The sequence below is a fragment of the Radiomyces spectabilis genome (assembly GCF_025331425.1).
Source record: "Radiomyces spectabilis strain NRRL 2753 chromosome Unknown BYT42scaffold_2, whole genome shotgun sequence".
Lineage (NCBI taxonomy): Eukaryota > Fungi > Mucoromycota > Mucoromycetes > Mucorales > Radiomycetaceae > Radiomyces > Radiomyces spectabilis.
Window position 1 is genome coordinate 1,151,534 of NW_026251927.1, and position 15,544 is coordinate 1,167,077.

Sequence of the window (15,544 nt, forward strand, 5' to 3'; positions counted from 1 at the left end):
TTGATGTGGCTGTTGCATTCTTGCAAGAACAACCACTTTTTTTTATGCCGGGCAAGAACAACCAATAAATTTTAGTAGAAAATGTGAGATCAGATGACCACCAACAAGTCATCTCCGTAGTACGAAGGAGGCTACAACACAGAATCGTTGCTGTACACAGTAACGTAGAAAACTACCTTAACATGCAGCATACAAAATTGTCTTGTTCCAAGAACTATCACTGGCAACACGACATCGCTTTTTCTTTTTTTTGTTCCTTGATTTTATCAGTATCATTCAGGTTAACATCTAAATTCAGGCTAGCGTTATAGTCTCTCTACTCCTTGCTTTATGGCACATGGAATCAATAGATATCTTGCTTCTTTTGGCTCGTATGGGGTTCCACATTATATTAATCGACACAACGGGCCATCTGTTGCAGTGATGTTTAAAAAGCGCATAGATCACAGGTGGCTTAGCTATCCAATTTTGGACTTGCCAGCGGAATAAAAAAAGAGTGTGAACACTTGCATACGAGAACAGTTGCAAGACACCAGTGACAGTATGGGTATCAAAAGACGTGCAAAAAAAGCTTCTGAGAAACCGGTGGCGAAGCAAGCCAAAAAGGCTGTTGTAGTAGAGGAAGAAGAAGAAAAGGTAAAGCAATGGATGTCCGCATTTGATTATAGCGATGAATAACTTTGCCATGTTCCTTTTTTATTCTCGATCACAGATCCAAGGTAAAGCGACGATTGTTATACTGATGAAAAGGGAAACATATTGTATGGCTGACTAAATCATTGCTATTGTAGAAGAGGGACTATTTGATAATCTCGATGAAGAGATGGATCCGTCACAATTGGAACAAACTCTGCAGGAACTCGAATCTGGCGACAGCGATCAAGAACAAAACGAGAATAACAGCGACTTTGACATTGGTGCTAATGACAACGATAGCTCATCTGATCATGATATGGACGATGTGGACGACGTGGATCGGTCCAGCACCGAGAACGGGCGCAAAAATGCAGAAACACAGGAAGAATCGGTTGAAACGAAACAAGACACAGAAGATGCTTCGGAAGCCAAACAATTCCGTGATCATTACATGTCACAAATGACCCAAGCATTTGCGACCGATTTGGATCAACTTCGACAGGTAAATTTCGGCATGCATCTGACGCTTCCATCCAACTTATACGCCTTTTTTTTTTTAATCTCTTGCAGGAACCTGAACTTAATACCGTGCGGTTAAACATGCTGATCGAGTCCCTGGAAGCCGGCATCGACATTTTCTCGGATTTGGAACGCAAGATCATTGTTGCTAACACCCATACTAAGTAACAATGAGCCAATTTTGTATATACATCAGATACATATCCCCTGGAATCAAAACTTTTGAACTACTGAATGCATAGCCTATCATAGAACTTTCGTCCAACCTATTCCATGACGTTTCTGTCAAATTTTGGCTACCATTTCTCCATTTTGTCCGACTTTATGATTTGATGGAGGGCGAACGAAAAGCCATTTATTATACAGTTCATCGATCCGCTTTAATCTGTTTCGATTAGACTGCCATCGAGAGATGTATTATACATTAGCTTGATGCGGATAAAATAAGGATGAAATCAATGGAGTGATGGTGCGATGCTGAATTGATATATTTTTGGCGTATCCAAGCAACAACCGCGATTCGCTGGTGATTCGGTATCATTGTGTAATGCATGCGATCGCAGTTGAGTAGTTAATGATGCGGAAGGGGTATCTCTGTATCGTGAATGGCCAGTGCTGGAAGATCGATGCATTTCTGCAGGAAGTTTGGATGAACGATATGCGCCGTCTTCGGAGCAGAATTTGTGTATCACCAGTAGTTCGCGTTTTCTCTTCTCGCTTTCTTTTCGTCGTTCTTCTTCACGAATCCAATGTCGAAGCAGTCTGTCTCCATATTGCTGTAATTCCTCCACCTTTACATTTATATTAAAGTCGTTCAACTGCAAGAATTCCAGTTCTAATGCGTTCAATTCCATCACCGGCAGCCCTCCGACCTACAATCAAAAAAAAAAAAAAAAAAAAAGATTCATAGCGTTTAAGACAATGTAAAGTCAGCAGCCTATCACATGAGAGAGTCCAATTCCAGGAAAGGGTCCGAAAAAGGGCACATGAAATGTTCCTTCCCCTTCCGATGACTTCACTTTCCAACCGGTTTTTCAATAACGAAAGAAGAATTTACCTTGGCATATCGTGCATTGGTATAAAAGACATCTGAAAAGAATTTGCTGGCAAGCATAACACCAGAGATGATCAATCGGTGGATGTTGAACGAGTCAATACGTAATCCGACCGATTTGCGAGACATACGATCGAAATACACCAGTAAGCTGAGGAAGCACTCGTTACTGCAAGGACAATACTTTAAAATGCGAACAAGATAAGAGTGAATATCGATGGTCGGAATGGAGCGAGCATGGAAACAGTTATATGATAACAGTGCCGATTTCGACTTGCGATGAGATTCGGCATGCGTAGCGAACAATTGATCGTTTGCTTTTGTGATGCGCTCCAACAGTCCCGTTAGCATCTTTATGGTTTCCGAAGTAGGGTGATCAACAAGATCAAAGTGGGGCATTGGTTTGGTATATGTCATTTTGTCAGGAAAGAAAAAAAAAAAAGTGCAAGTGGAGAAAAGGGATGATGCATTTTCTCAAAAAAGGTCCTCTTAATTTGTGTATGATATCCAATCAATCACATGCGGTCCTTCAATTGCACGAATAGCTCAGTTTTTCCAGTTGTAGAATGAAATCAGAGGAACAAAAATTTAATCGCTGGCAGCAATTGACACCGCACGCAACGTTGCAAGAGTAATAGGACAAAACCTTGTGTGCAAAAGCACCCTTTTACGCGGAATCATAGAGAATTTGTTCTGTGATGAGCATTGAAATAGTGACGTTCTTTTTGGGAGCCCACAATCATCACCTCCCTTGTGCTATGTCCTTTTCGTATCTCTTTTTCATGCCAAAACTTGCAACTCTTGGAGCTCTTTTATGGAGTGTTGTCCACCTGTAATAAAACCATGTGCTCCATGGAGTTCTGTTAACGATATGGACGTTTATGATTGTGTATTTCATGTGTGTTATGGGCGCACGAGGTGTGGATCTCTCAATTTGAAAGTGCCCTATTCACCTACATGGTAACCAATGGAATGAGCTGATTTCTCGGCATAACTACAGTAACACGTTTACAAGCTGCGAAAGTTCATATATAGTGGTTATTTCTTAACTTGTCTGTAGCTTGAAAATATGGTTTTCTCTTGAGCATTGCATATTTCCCAGAGGGCAAGCCCATAAAAATTCTAGTTGATGCAAATTTCGACGAAACTCATTCTTTATGATACAATGGCTTTCATATTTCACTTTATCTCGCGCCTTGGTAGGCTTCAAAGCTTTCTTCCTGTTCGTCCACAGAAATACGGCTTTGTAAGTTGTTTGCCCGCGTCCCATTCTCCATGAATTTTCCTGGGGCGTAGCGATGGCATTGTCGCCTCAGGAACAAATCGCACAGACATCTCTGTTTACATACAACGAAAAGATTGCTCACTCAGAGAGTTGACAAGAGCTGCTAATTTGTGTTGTGAATAGACGTTTAGAGTGGTATTAAAAACCTAAAAAAATCGTCATCAAAAGGCGAAATTGAAAATTTGAAGTCATTTGACGTCCCAATTTTCTGCGATGCACGGCAGCTGACCAAATGTTTATGGATGGTATGGTATTTCGAAACATAATAAAGGCAACAAGCATAGAAAAAAATGATACCGCTCGAAATGGCAGAAAAAATAGTTAGATTATGATCACAAAGCAAATAGACATGTAGGATAAAGTTATATGAGAAGGATGAAACGTCGTTCTTTTGCATTGTTTATACAAAACAACATCCATTATGTCAAGCTAACATATAAAACTGAATTCCATTGCCAAAATCATCAGATGACCCCAGCGAACTCTAGCAAAGGCCACAGACATGGAAAAATCGACAGTTCTTGGTTTAGCCTAAAGTGCATTGCAGGTTTCAATGATATCGGATGATATATGTCCCTTTTTGCATTGCCAAGCTTAGAACGTTCCTTGCATGATATCGAGCGCCAAGAACACAGATTTGTCAAGAAGTACGTTGACATGCAGCAACGGTTTTAATCATGATATGCAAGGAATTCTACCGTCTCTATGGCAAAGCTTCGCATGATTCATTCAATAATATCGTCATTTCCGATCATCGCGCCCAAAATTGCAGAGGGTGAAGCATTCTATGAGTTTATATCTGCTATCACCCCAATCTACCCAATCTGCCCAATACCATGGGGGAGCAGAGGATTGTATTCCCATGGTGGAACTAGGCGGGGATAAACAGTGGGGTGAAATTTGGTTATAGTTACTCTTGTGAATTGGCTGATATGGATCGCAAGTAGGGAAACTTGTTCGATGAGAACACGCTTGCAATTGCTGAAGTTCCTTTTTTTTTTTTTTGATGAGTCACAGAAGATGTGGAAATATGGTGCATTTTTTTTTTCTTTTTGCCGAGATAAGTGTCGTCCAAGCGCGAGAACAATGAAGCGGGTGTAACGAACTGAGTTGAGCTCTTGCGGAAAAGATATCATATCAGATATTCTGGTGCAAGTCCGAAACTGATATTCGCACACGATAGAGTTAGCATAGATGTATCGATCCCGCAGGAGCCAATTGCATATTGATTCCCACACCACTTATTTTAACCCCAGACCCCAGATCTGTTGTATGATGATCATCACTCCAGACCATTGGGGCAGTTGTTGTTCCGATTCCCCGTCCACTCTGCAACAACAAAAAGATAAACGTCTGAAATTGTGCCGTCGCAAATGGTGGGGATTGGTGTTGGTTTGAAGGGGCGCAATAAAATGATTGGATACCGAATTTTTGTAGGGGGAAAAAAAATAGACTACAAAAAAAAGGCCCAAAAAAACCCATACACAAAGTAGACTTTGCTTTACATGGTCTAGTGGGAGGGCTTATTTCAAATACGGTTCTAACCGCGTACTTGGTTGTTTTCGTTTATCTGTTCCTAATCGGCATGATTTTCTTTTACAAGTGATAAACACATGGAATTTTCGTCGATAGGAAAAGAGTTTTGGCATTTGGTTGCCGTTTATTTTCATGCGCATAAATCCTTTGCCAGCGGCGTTGTCCTCAGTTCCAGTAAATGGAAAAGGGGAAAGGATTCAGGTTCGAGTTGTCGGGGATATCGGGATGGCCGATGGTTGCTCATTCAATGTCACTTTCAGCCAGTCGTCTGGCTATTTTGAGTTCCATCAATGAGGAACGACGACCGTTGGTTGGCTGCGTTTTTGAAAATTTCAAAACAGTGCCACACCGATGCGGCGTTTTTTTTTTTTTTTTTTTTTTTTTTTTTTTTTTTTCGTTCCCTTATAGACAACAACTGGTGCCTTCTTACATAATGCAAGCTCCTGCCATGCTCTTTTTTTTTATTTTTACACAGTACATGCAAAATAAAAAGGAAAAAATAGGGGACAAAGATTGAAGAAAAATAGACAAACGACTTGGATACAAGTTTATGAGCCTTTTTTAGAAAGTTTTGCATTGTTTACTTTTTTTTTCATGTCTTTGTTGAAAAAGAAAATAAAATAAAAAATGGATTTTCTCCGACGGCAAAATGGGAGACAATTGTAACAAAGGAACGAAAAACGATTCATTACGATTGCCCGGCTTATTGTTGTTTTATTATTAAGCAATCAATGGGACCAACGATTGAGCAATGAGTGATATAAACAAAAACAACTATTTTCGGGTTTACGCCAGTCCCACTATCACTTTTTTTTTCTTTGATATTTTAATGCATGACCTCCTCGCCGCGCTCCCTGTGTCTTTGGATTGTTTTTGTTAGCCCCCTTTTTTTCTTTTTGGCATAGGAAAAAAGGGGGAAAAAGGCGGGTAAGTCGTGGGAAGACAGATCTTATTGATAAATTTTGTCGCGTTCAAAGTGTTTCATTTACGGAAGCTCACCGTGTTCATCCGACACTTGAGTAATCAACGCTTTTTTGTGATTTTCTTTTTTGTGGATCTTCGTGATGCATCGAATGTACTATTTAGATCAATCCCGCTCATCCCATACCAGATTCATCTCAGTGCGCTGAGTCCATGTTGAGTTGCCATTTGTGGATAAATTGTTTCAGGTCTTGAAGCGCCTACACAATTGGGTTAGAAAGAAAAAAAGAAGACAAAATTGCATGAAGGGATTTTTTTTCGGATGTTGGGGGAGGTCCATAACCAAAAAAGCAAAACCCTTTGGGGGGTCCCGATACCAAGGAAATAGATTGGGGGGTCATGGTGGATAAGCAAAAGGGAAAGAGCAAGTGGAAAGGGGGTCATTTGATAAGCTCCTCTCCCTGTAACCAAGCTCTGATCCGAAAAAAAAATGAAGATCCGCCGGATTCAAGATGGTTGATAAGGAATTAGGCACCACCGAAAAAAAGTTTTTTTCGTTATGTGAAATATCATGCCAAAATGGTATAACATTTCGAAAAAGCTTGCACAGTTGATTTATCGAGCATTGCGCAGTGTGTGAAGGAGAACAAAAAAAAGACGAACAGGAAACTATATTTTTAGTTTTTTTTTTTTCTTTCTTTCTGCTAGATTCTACCATGATAACGCATTTGGGATGCTCGCCACTTTGGTATCACTCTCCCCGATAAGATATCTAAACCGGGGATTCAAAGATTGCAAGAAATTGGAATTCAACTTCTTTGTGAAACCATGGAATCTGACATTCGCATAATCTAGGCTGTTTGAAATTTTTTCAGTTTTTTTATATAAATATAATTGGAAACTGACCGCCCTCTCTTTACATTTCTTCTTTTTCTCTTTAGTGCAAAGCCTTTTTGCTTTAGCGTACCTTTTTTTCATTCTTGGAAAAACCATTTTGGTTTATTTTTTTTTTCCATTTTTTTTTTTCATTTTTGCATGTACATATAAAAAACCATGTCTCTGACAGTATCTTCATTTCCATCCTCACATTTTCCTATGGCGCTTCGACCTGTGGTAGAACGTAGAGTGTCACTCAAACGCGCACCCAGTAATCGTATACCGGTCATGCTTCATAAAGTTTCAACCAATGCAGCCGCCGCGCCCACTTCCAATGTCAATCTTAAACCTAAAAAGACGGTCCGCTTCCGTGAAGACCTGGAAGACGTGCGACTTTTCTTGAAATCACAAACCCCCAAAGCAGTACACAGTGATCCCATTCCACGACATGAATTGAAGTATCCCAATTGGCCTGCCAAGACAACATTATACCGCAAGCAAAACGTCAACATCCGTATGGAGAATGTTTATTTGGACGAGCATGAGGATTCGCATGGTAACCTGTGTCTGATTGGTCGATGCCGCGTGGCCAATGTCGCGTTTGAAAAACAAGTCAAGGTGCGCTATACCCTCGATTACTGGCAGACACACCACGAAACAATTGCTTGTTACCGTGAAGCGATTAGCAGCAGTGGCAACAAATGGGATCGGTTTTCCTTTTCGATTCCTGTATCACCCAAGCAGGGCGCTCAGACGATCTATTTGGCGTTGCTCTATACCGTGAATGGTCAAGATTTTTGGGACAATAACAATGGTCACAACTACGAACTCGAAATCGTTCCACAAGTACCGTTTGAGGAAACCAGCAGTGAAAATGATCTGACCGACGACGAGGACGAAGACGAGGATATTCAAAACTTAATAGCGCCCAAGGAACGAACCAAGAAATTAGCTCAAAGGTACGATTTTGGTGCCTCACTTTCAGCCGCACGCAAGCCATGGTCGCCTCCTGCTTCACCTCCTACACCCGTAGACGAAGGCCGAGAATCCATGCTATCATATCCTCCTTCCTTCTTTTACCTCTCCAAGAACTACTCTTTCGAACCCGCCACCACCTACTCTTACTTCTCACCCTCCGCTCCCAAGAAAATCGAACCTCCTATTTCTCCCGCCGCCCCATCTCCTGTGGATAGCCCCATCTTTTCATCATCACCCACCTCTGGCGGCTTTGATTGGCAAACCGGTTATCAAGATTTCGTGAGCAAATACTGTTTCTATAGCGATCCGATAGATACTACCCTCTCTGCCTCTCCCAGGCCCATTCGTGGTTAATTGGTTTTTTTTTTTTTACTCTCCTCTTTCATTAGTTTTTCTACAACCCCATTCTATGTTTATTCCTTTGAAATTCGCTTCATTCATATTATCTCCCTTTCGTCATCTCAAAAAATGTTCCTCCCCCTCCCACGACCAAAGACACCTTATTCCTCCCTTATCATGTACATATTGCTTTTCTTTTTCTATCTTTGGTTCAAGTTGTTTTCATTTTTCTCAAAACTGATTATTCTCCCGCTTGTATTGTGTTACAAAAACTAAAATCTCAATTTTTTTTTTCTGTGGGTATTCAATATGAATAAAGTGATCTTATTGTATCAATTATTCTAGTTCTCTTTGTATTGTTGCATCAATGGTATATACGCCATTTGCACTACCTTCCAATTTCCTTGATTTTTTTTCCCAAGGGACAGCCTTAACAGCGGAGTTGATGGATCGTGTAAGCCGATGAGGTGACACAAACGTAGGACAAACCTGCCCTGAGCGCAAAAACCAAAAAAACAAGTAGTGACTGGATTGTTTGAAAACTGATTGGTTAATTACAAGGGCGAGAAAAAAAAACACTGGTTTAAATTTGGACGCCAAAAATCTTCTGCAGGTCTTGAACCATCCAAGATCTTGAGCACCTCATCGTTCCCATATCGGTGAATATTTCTGAAAGGAAATGCGATCGCTGCCGAGCATCACGAAAGCACATGGTCCAAGTTCACATATTTGGTACTTATCACGAAACCAAAAAAAAATCTCGAACATGTTGTGCAACATTCTCCAATGTCAAATTTCCCAACGGTTTTCGGCAACACGACTTTTTATAACAACAACAAACAGATGCATTTTTCTTTTTCTTTGTTTCCCACCCCAAAACATGAAAATAGGGTTACTATATTTTACCTAGTGCAAGCTTGTTCATTTTACAGTAAACAAAAAAAATAAAAATTGGGGAACACAAAAAACTTTGATATTCACTGATCGCAAGAAACTGTACCTTTTTAGCTTACCTTCCCTTTACGCGATATCGTACCAGTGTTTCCTATCGTGGCCAAATCTACGATAACATCAACGACCGAAATAAAAAAAGAAATAAAAAAGATTTTCAGGTCAATGCATAGATTGCCAATTTGCCGCTCCGTTCGCGAAGGGGAGAGATCGTATCGTTCGTCAGCTCCGCCAAAAAATATTTATTCCTCCGAGTTGGGGATATTCTTTTTATTTCTTTTGATTTTCAAATGTCCCGACTTTTTTTACTCACTTTGCATTAGGGATAAGCTGCAGTAAAAAGATAAGGCTACTACAAAACGGGGCTGAGTACCGTATTGTCTAGGCTTATCTTTTGTTTGTTCAGATTATGCTTCTCAAACAAGAACATTGCATATCTCTTTTTTTTTTTTTTTTTTTTTTTTTTTTTTTTTTTGAAAGGCCAGCATATCTAAAAAAGTTATACTCAGACTAGTTAATGGACAGACATCAAAGGGTGATATCCTCGGTGCGATGTGCTGCGGTCAATGTCGACCACACTACGTTGCGACATTTTCATCAGCACAACATTTTAAACAAAAACCGAAAAAAAAACGTCATTGCAAACTACAGCATATTGTTCTTTGCACGTTACCTATTGTGTTTCATTAAATCCTTTTCTCAAGCAAATTTTCAATATTATCAGTCCCGTTGAAGATCGGCCTCTACACTTTTTATGTTGACTGTTATCGAGCCATCTGTAGGCATGTCCTGCGGGGAAGCTTACTGAGACTCAAATTTTGCACGTGACTCCCAATCAAATTTTCTTCATCACTGGCGCCTGTTTTTGTTTTTGGCGGGGAGCGTCTTTGTCGAGGAAAGCTTGGGTACACGGTGAAAAAAGTATCTGATGAAGAAAAAACACAAAAGCACACACGTGTGGGGATTATTTCAGATCTTTTGAAACGATGAATTTTGGAACAGACATCTGAAGATATTTCATTGTGAGCACCCACTCTCGACATGGATGGCTTTCATCTTTTTTTATTTCTGAGGAGCTGTCGTGTAAGTCGTCACCGCCATTCTCGTCATCTGTAGTTTTTCCATTGACTAATTGCTCTCTCTATACATTAGAAACTTTTTGTTATAATCAAGGATGACAATTGTAAGGCTTGAAGTTATTTTTAACCGTGTAAGCCAAATAATGTAGTTTTCAATCAGAGATTCCAGGCAAAAAGTGAAATGCAGTAAATCAGAAAAGCAAAAAAGGATGGATTTCTCTAAAGTCAAAAGATGATCCAAAGGCGAAGATGAAATAACCGTGTTTCGGTTTTTTATTGAAATCCTATTTTAAATTTTTGATCTGATGACGACGAGAAATTTGTCCTCTTCCTTTTTTTTTTTTTATATCTTTTCTTCACTGCATGGAAGGTAATCGGTATAGGGATAAGAAGGGATCAAACCTAGAAATAATAATATATACATGAAAATGTCGAAATATGAGTGAAAGGGAAAAAGAGGATAGGAATCGAAAGATTTGATGATGTGAATAGGAAGTTGGACGAGAAATGTGCGCATGTAAAAAGTACAGAAGCTTTAAAAGGGTATTTTTGTCGCGTGGTGAAACTAGTCCTGTTGCTTGTAGATGGATTCTTCCGGCAAGATCAAATTCTTATTGCGGAAGATATCATCCAGCGAGTTGATCCAAGTATTTCGCCTTTGCATAGCGTAAGCTGCATTTATCTTGGCGGAAGAGGCGGTTTTTCTCTTTTTGGATGTATGGGTTCTCTATAAGCTAAAGCATGAGTCTCTTGCTCTCATTCAGATCCGTCATATCTACACTTACGAAACGTTTCATGTAACTTTGCTCCACTTGTGAGTTTAATTTTTCAAGCATCTGACGATATTGCTCGTACTGTAGCTGTTGATCCACAATGTCAAGCAGTCGTGCTTTGCGAAACTCGTTCTCTTTCACTTGTTTTTGCAATTCTCGACCCGCTGCTCGTAGTTCAGCACAAATTTCATCATCTTCTTGAGCGTCGAAATCAATCTGTCGTGTGTTAGACAACCTCGTCAATCCCAACAGATGCGCAATAATAAAAAAATAATCAAAACTCACCTCGTCAGCGCTTAATAATCCAACATAACGTAACTCGCGTCTCATTCTTTCTTCAAGATTAATAATATCGTACGATTCACAAGGCCATACTTGCAAATCCCCTGATCCACTTCCCTTGGCTTCTTCCGTAGGAGTGTGTGTAGTATTCGACTCATGCAGCAGTGATGATTCATCAACAATATCTTCCTGCACTAAACTGCTCAACAACCGATCGATAAGATTGCCGCGATGAGCGCCCCTCATCATTGCATCTGCCCTCTTGGTTGAAGCAGAGCCTTTTGTAAAAGGCTTTTTGCTGGACTGGGATATGGAATCATTGAAGGAATTTTCGTCCAGCGATGGCGGTATGCCATATCGTTTGTCTTCATCTGCCCACACTTGCGAATAGTGGCGGCCTAGAGGCGGAATGATATATGGTTTGACATTATCACCCTGTAACATCCCAGTTAGATTATACTCTATATGTATGCCCTTATATAAAAGCTCCCAGCCGCAGCTGCCTTCCATGACATACCTTTTCCAATAGGAATAATCGATCTTCTTCTGATAATGGGCGAAACAAAGGATCCACCGCTCCCCAGAACGTATGAATGGAAACCTGATCTTTTGGTTTCATGCGTACGAAATCGAGATCATCTGGCGCCGAGTCGGAAGAAGCAGTAAACTGTGTTTGTGGAGGAAGCTGCCGTGTATTTTGGGTTGCTTGCTTTTTTCGTCGCGTTGAAGGTTCTTCGGTAGGTGCTTCGTTAATAATATGCGTCGCTGTTGATGTTCCGTTATTCTATTTTCCATGAAGCAACTATTACGTTTTCTTCAATGCGGTATTTGGAAAAGATGATGAGATATTTACCTGCCTAGTAGATAGTGGTTCCATTTTATCGCGTTCTGCCTTGCTTTCGATCCCAGTCGATTGGCTCCTTGTTTTATCTTGTGTAACTGCCGCGATATCCTTGCCCGAGTCTGCATACACACTTGGAATTAAAAAAGGTCCAGTTTATGGCCGTGTGTTTACTTACCTTCCTCTTTCACTACTGCGCCATTGATAGGCTCATCCGAGAAAACTTTTTATCAAATTACAAAAGTGGTCAATGTCAGGAGCAAACAATGATATACGCATGTCGTTCCACGCTACCTTTTCTCGACGGATCGGCAAGACGTTCTATCTGTATCAGATCGTGCTTCAAAGATGCAAGGCGATTGTATGAGTGAGGTATTAATTTTTCCATGTCGTCTTTGAATTTTATTAAAGCGTCCGAGCTTGGAATCGCAGCAGCTGCGGAAAGATCGCCTTCACTTTGATTGACTTGCTCGGGTGCATTTCTGAGATACGCCGCAATTCCGGGAGTTATTCTCGATTCCAAACTGTAACGCCGTAGCGAATTTGGTTTCATGGCAATGGTAACTTGAATTGCCTCGTACGGATCGAGAAATGAGGAGAAGTTTGCTGTTGCATAAATCCCCGGAGAAGGCAAAATGAGGGAAAATAGGAAAAATCAAGTCACAATGCTGTGACGACTCATTTTCGAGCCATGCTTTTTCAGTTGTCAATCCCAGACAGCGAAAACGTTGGGATGGTCAAAATTCTCAAAGTAATAACATTTATGCACTACATCCTGTCAAATAGTTAACTAACATAATTGACCAGGGTAAAGGAAAGAAGGGCACGAATAGAGAAGCGTGGGGGTGGGGGAATGCTAAAAGTCTATCCTTCAATTCCCAACAATGTGCAGAGTCGGTCTTGTTCTGCAGCCTCATGCGTACCAAACATTGATACCAGCATGTAAGATCAGAAACCTATGCATACATTATCAATATGTATAGGTCACCCCCAAAACGCCTGAATGATGCAAATGTATTTTGAACCATGAAATCGTTCGGTTACTATTTCGGCAAACAGGCGCCAAAAAATATGCGGCATTGGGGGGTGGGAGAGGGTTTAATTGATGTAGTGATGTGCATGCAGCCCGTGGATGTGTAAGAAGTCCGCTTTCTCCAAACATATTTTTCAATATATCCTCAAATAGCCTTCATTGTCCTTATCTGTGCTTACCGCACCACAGCACTGCTCAACACTCCGTTGACTTCTGCGCAGAGAACCTGCCCCCAAACTCTCCATCATCCGTCAAAACCATCCACACATCGTTCGTTCATTTATCAATCTTTTTTTCAGATTGAAATATTTCCATTTTATCAGATCCAGATGTTGCGTTTAATTTTCTTTTTACATTTGAAAAATCTCTATTATATGCAATAACTTTATTACCAGTTATAGAAAGGCTTGGGGTTGTAGATAGGCTTGTTCTCCGCCAAAGGTGTCCACACCTTCTTTCTATCGTGCCATCCTCGAACATTTCGTCGTTGTGATTTTAAGGCTTCCTCCTTGGGATCCAATTCTTTGAGAAGGAACTTCATGTGTGCTTCTTTGCGATGCACAATACCAAACTGACCACGGGCGTGAGGCTTGATACGTTGGATATATCGTCCTTTTCCAACCCACGCTTGTGCTAATTTTCCATCATAAAATTCATATTAAGCGTACTGACCCCTGGCTAAATAATAATATGTTCATATGCTTACCGACAACCAAGTTTGTTAAACCCTTTTGATCTTGAGCATTCTTCTTGGCAAATGCCAAGTTGTGCATAATCTTCTTTGCTGATCGCTTTGGTGAGAATTCCAACTGTTTGATGGCTTCATCGATGGGAAGATTGCGCAACTGTCTTGCAATCATGTTCAACTTTCGGGGACTCGTTTTGAAATTGGTAGACGACCAACGATACTATAAACTCATAATCAATACAAGACCCACATTAAGCTGCAAAAGACGACGAATGGCACAACGTACTTCTTTATCGACAGGCTTGTCTCCGGTTTTTGTCAAAGTCTCTTCCGCTTCCACTTGTACATTCTCGAATAAAGAGGAAGCTCCGATTTGTGGTCGCTCACTGGGAGGTTGTTCAGCTAAACGAGCTGCTGCATTGGAAAAACTGCGCACAGGGTTATTCATCGAGATTCGTGCAACGATTTCAGGCATGTAACTGTTTACCTGGCCGACTGCGAAGCGAACACTCCCGTAAAGGTCGATGCTCTCTTGAAAGGATGCAACGCCTTAAAAGACGAGACTACAAGTAGACTATATAAGCAACGTGCGTTTACAATAGAAAATGGGCTTTCATACCAAGTGACATGACCGACATGGTGACAAAGGAATCGGTTGCTTATGGCTGATATCCAAAATTTTGTTTATCTCCCTGTCCCCATTTCAACGAACCAGATTTGTGACAGCGAAATTATATGAACTTCGGGAGATCAAAAAAGCCTCACCATGGACACCGCACTCTGGAGACAATGCCCCACACAGTTTTTTTTTTCGAAGTCATTGCTAATTGCGGTTGGAACTCGACTTTCAAAGTATCTACATAGCAAACCTTATATCGCAATAATAAATTGTTTGCGCTAATATGCTCCCTATGAGGCTTCGTTAAAGAATAGCCGATAGACCAACCGCAGACAAATATGTAGCCTATCGAAGTATCCATCGTTCCAGCAGGTCATTGTCGCCGTCGGCAACACGTTGGCATCAGCCAATTATTTTCTATGTCTCATACTCAAATAACCTTCATACTGTAAATCACCTTGAAGAAAGTGGAATTGGCTAAGCAAGGCAACTTGCTGAAAACTAAAAATAATAAACAAATAGACTTAATCCGCAGTATTCGTAAATCAAGTGGTACGGGCTTGGTCTTGGCTGAACAGGTTAAAAATTCTATGCGAAATGAATCATTTTCCGTATGTGGCAGTTGGGCCTATCTTAGGCATCTGCAGCCGACATCATCAATGACGTTTCGGAAAGGGGCATTGGCTGGCTGACGTGCAGCAACTGACAATAAAAACAAAAACTTGTTTCAAGATTATTCAACATGAATGTGCCTTGGACCCTCCCAGGATGCACCATCTTTTGCAACCCCGGCTGTTATTGTTCAGAATAGCTGTCTACCCATTGATTCAGTCTACCTATGCCTACTTTGTAATTTTTCATATCCTTTCAAGTATGGAAAGCTCAGATGGAATCCTATTTGTCGAAAGCGACTTTTTGAAAGTGCGCCAATTAATCGCTGCAAAAGCGCAAACAGTTTTATCTATTAGCTTTTCTGTGATTTTGATCATATCAGACACATTGTAATCATAGTTTACAGGGATCCTGATAAACATATGCTATTGGAGGGAACACATGCACCTAGATTTGGTGACGGATCTCAAGAGGGAAAAGACGGCGTGGAGTGCATTTGAGTCATCGGACATTCAGGGAATT

At 40.7% G+C, this 15,544-nt stretch overlaps 7 protein-coding genes across 7 annotated transcripts; 3 read left to right on the plus strand and 4 right to left on the minus strand.

Annotated features, from left to right (window-relative positions):
• Positions 1 to 823: 823 nt before the first annotated feature.
• On the plus strand, positions 824 to 1,323 carry BYT42DRAFT_490295 (uncharacterized protein; the record flags this gene model as incomplete). The annotated part of the gene is made up of 2 exons (XM_051563994.1): positions 824 to 1,138; positions 1,207 to 1,323. 2 exons carry the CDS (start codon positions 824 to 826, stop codon positions 1,321 to 1,323), a joined length of 432 nt encoding a protein of 143 aa, XP_051427136.1.
• Positions 1,324 to 2,006: 683 nt separating this feature from the next.
• On the minus strand, positions 2,007 to 2,737 carry BYT42DRAFT_556004 (cyclin PHO80-like protein). Its single transcript, XM_051566732.1, has one exon. It carries the CDS (start codon positions 2,624 to 2,626, stop codon positions 2,171 to 2,173), a length of 456 nt encoding a protein of 151 aa, XP_051427137.1. The 5' UTR covers positions 2,627 to 2,737; the 3' UTR covers positions 2,007 to 2,170.
• A 4,128-nt stretch (positions 2,738 to 6,865) lies between these two features.
• Positions 6,866 to 8,483, plus strand: BYT42DRAFT_556010 (putative phosphatase regulatory subunit-domain-containing protein). The gene has a single exon (XM_051566733.1). The coding sequence runs from the start codon at positions 7,005 to 7,007 to the stop codon at positions 8,157 to 8,159; it is 1,155 nt and encodes a 384-aa protein (XP_051427138.1). The 5' UTR covers positions 6,866 to 7,004; the 3' UTR covers positions 8,160 to 8,483.
• Positions 8,484 to 10,471: 1,988 nt separating this feature from the next.
• BYT42DRAFT_185466 (histone acetyltransferases subunit 3-domain-containing protein) lies at positions 10,472 to 12,158 on the minus strand. The gene is made up of 5 exons (XM_051562437.1): positions 12,087 to 12,158; positions 11,747 to 12,013; positions 11,233 to 11,664; positions 10,960 to 11,163; positions 10,472 to 10,901 (listed from the first exon to the last, which is right to left on the minus strand). The coding sequence occupies exons 2-5, from the start codon at positions 11,846 to 11,848 to the stop codon at positions 10,740 to 10,742; spliced, it is 900 nt and encodes a 299-aa protein (XP_051427139.1). The 5' UTR covers positions 11,849 to 12,013; positions 12,087 to 12,158; the 3' UTR covers positions 10,472 to 10,739.
• On the minus strand, positions 11,942 to 12,684 carry BYT42DRAFT_185461 (uncharacterized protein). The gene is made up of 3 exons (XM_051562436.1): positions 12,365 to 12,684; positions 12,249 to 12,293; positions 11,942 to 12,192 (listed from the first exon to the last, which is right to left on the minus strand). The coding sequence occupies exons 1-3, from the start codon at positions 12,621 to 12,623 to the stop codon at positions 12,035 to 12,037; spliced, it is 462 nt and encodes a 153-aa protein (XP_051427140.1). The 5' UTR covers positions 12,624 to 12,684; the 3' UTR covers positions 11,942 to 12,034.
• Positions 12,685 to 13,373: 689 nt separating this feature from the next.
• Positions 13,374 to 14,488, minus strand: BYT42DRAFT_641715 (ribosomal protein L22/L17). Its single transcript, XM_051572563.1, has 5 exons — positions 14,411 to 14,488; positions 14,279 to 14,354; positions 14,078 to 14,219; positions 13,810 to 14,011; positions 13,374 to 13,736 (listed from the first exon to the last, which is right to left on the minus strand). Exons 1-5 carry the CDS (start codon positions 14,427 to 14,429, stop codon positions 13,492 to 13,494), a joined length of 684 nt encoding a protein of 227 aa, XP_051427141.1. The 5' UTR covers positions 14,430 to 14,488; the 3' UTR covers positions 13,374 to 13,491.
• Positions 14,489 to 15,164: 676 nt separating this feature from the next.
• Positions 15,165 to 15,539, plus strand: BYT42DRAFT_556023 (uncharacterized protein). Its single transcript, XM_051566734.1, has one exon. It carries the CDS (start codon positions 15,179 to 15,181, stop codon positions 15,413 to 15,415), a length of 237 nt encoding a protein of 78 aa, XP_051427142.1. The 5' UTR covers positions 15,165 to 15,178; the 3' UTR covers positions 15,416 to 15,539.
• Positions 15,540 to 15,544: the final 5 nt, after the last annotated feature.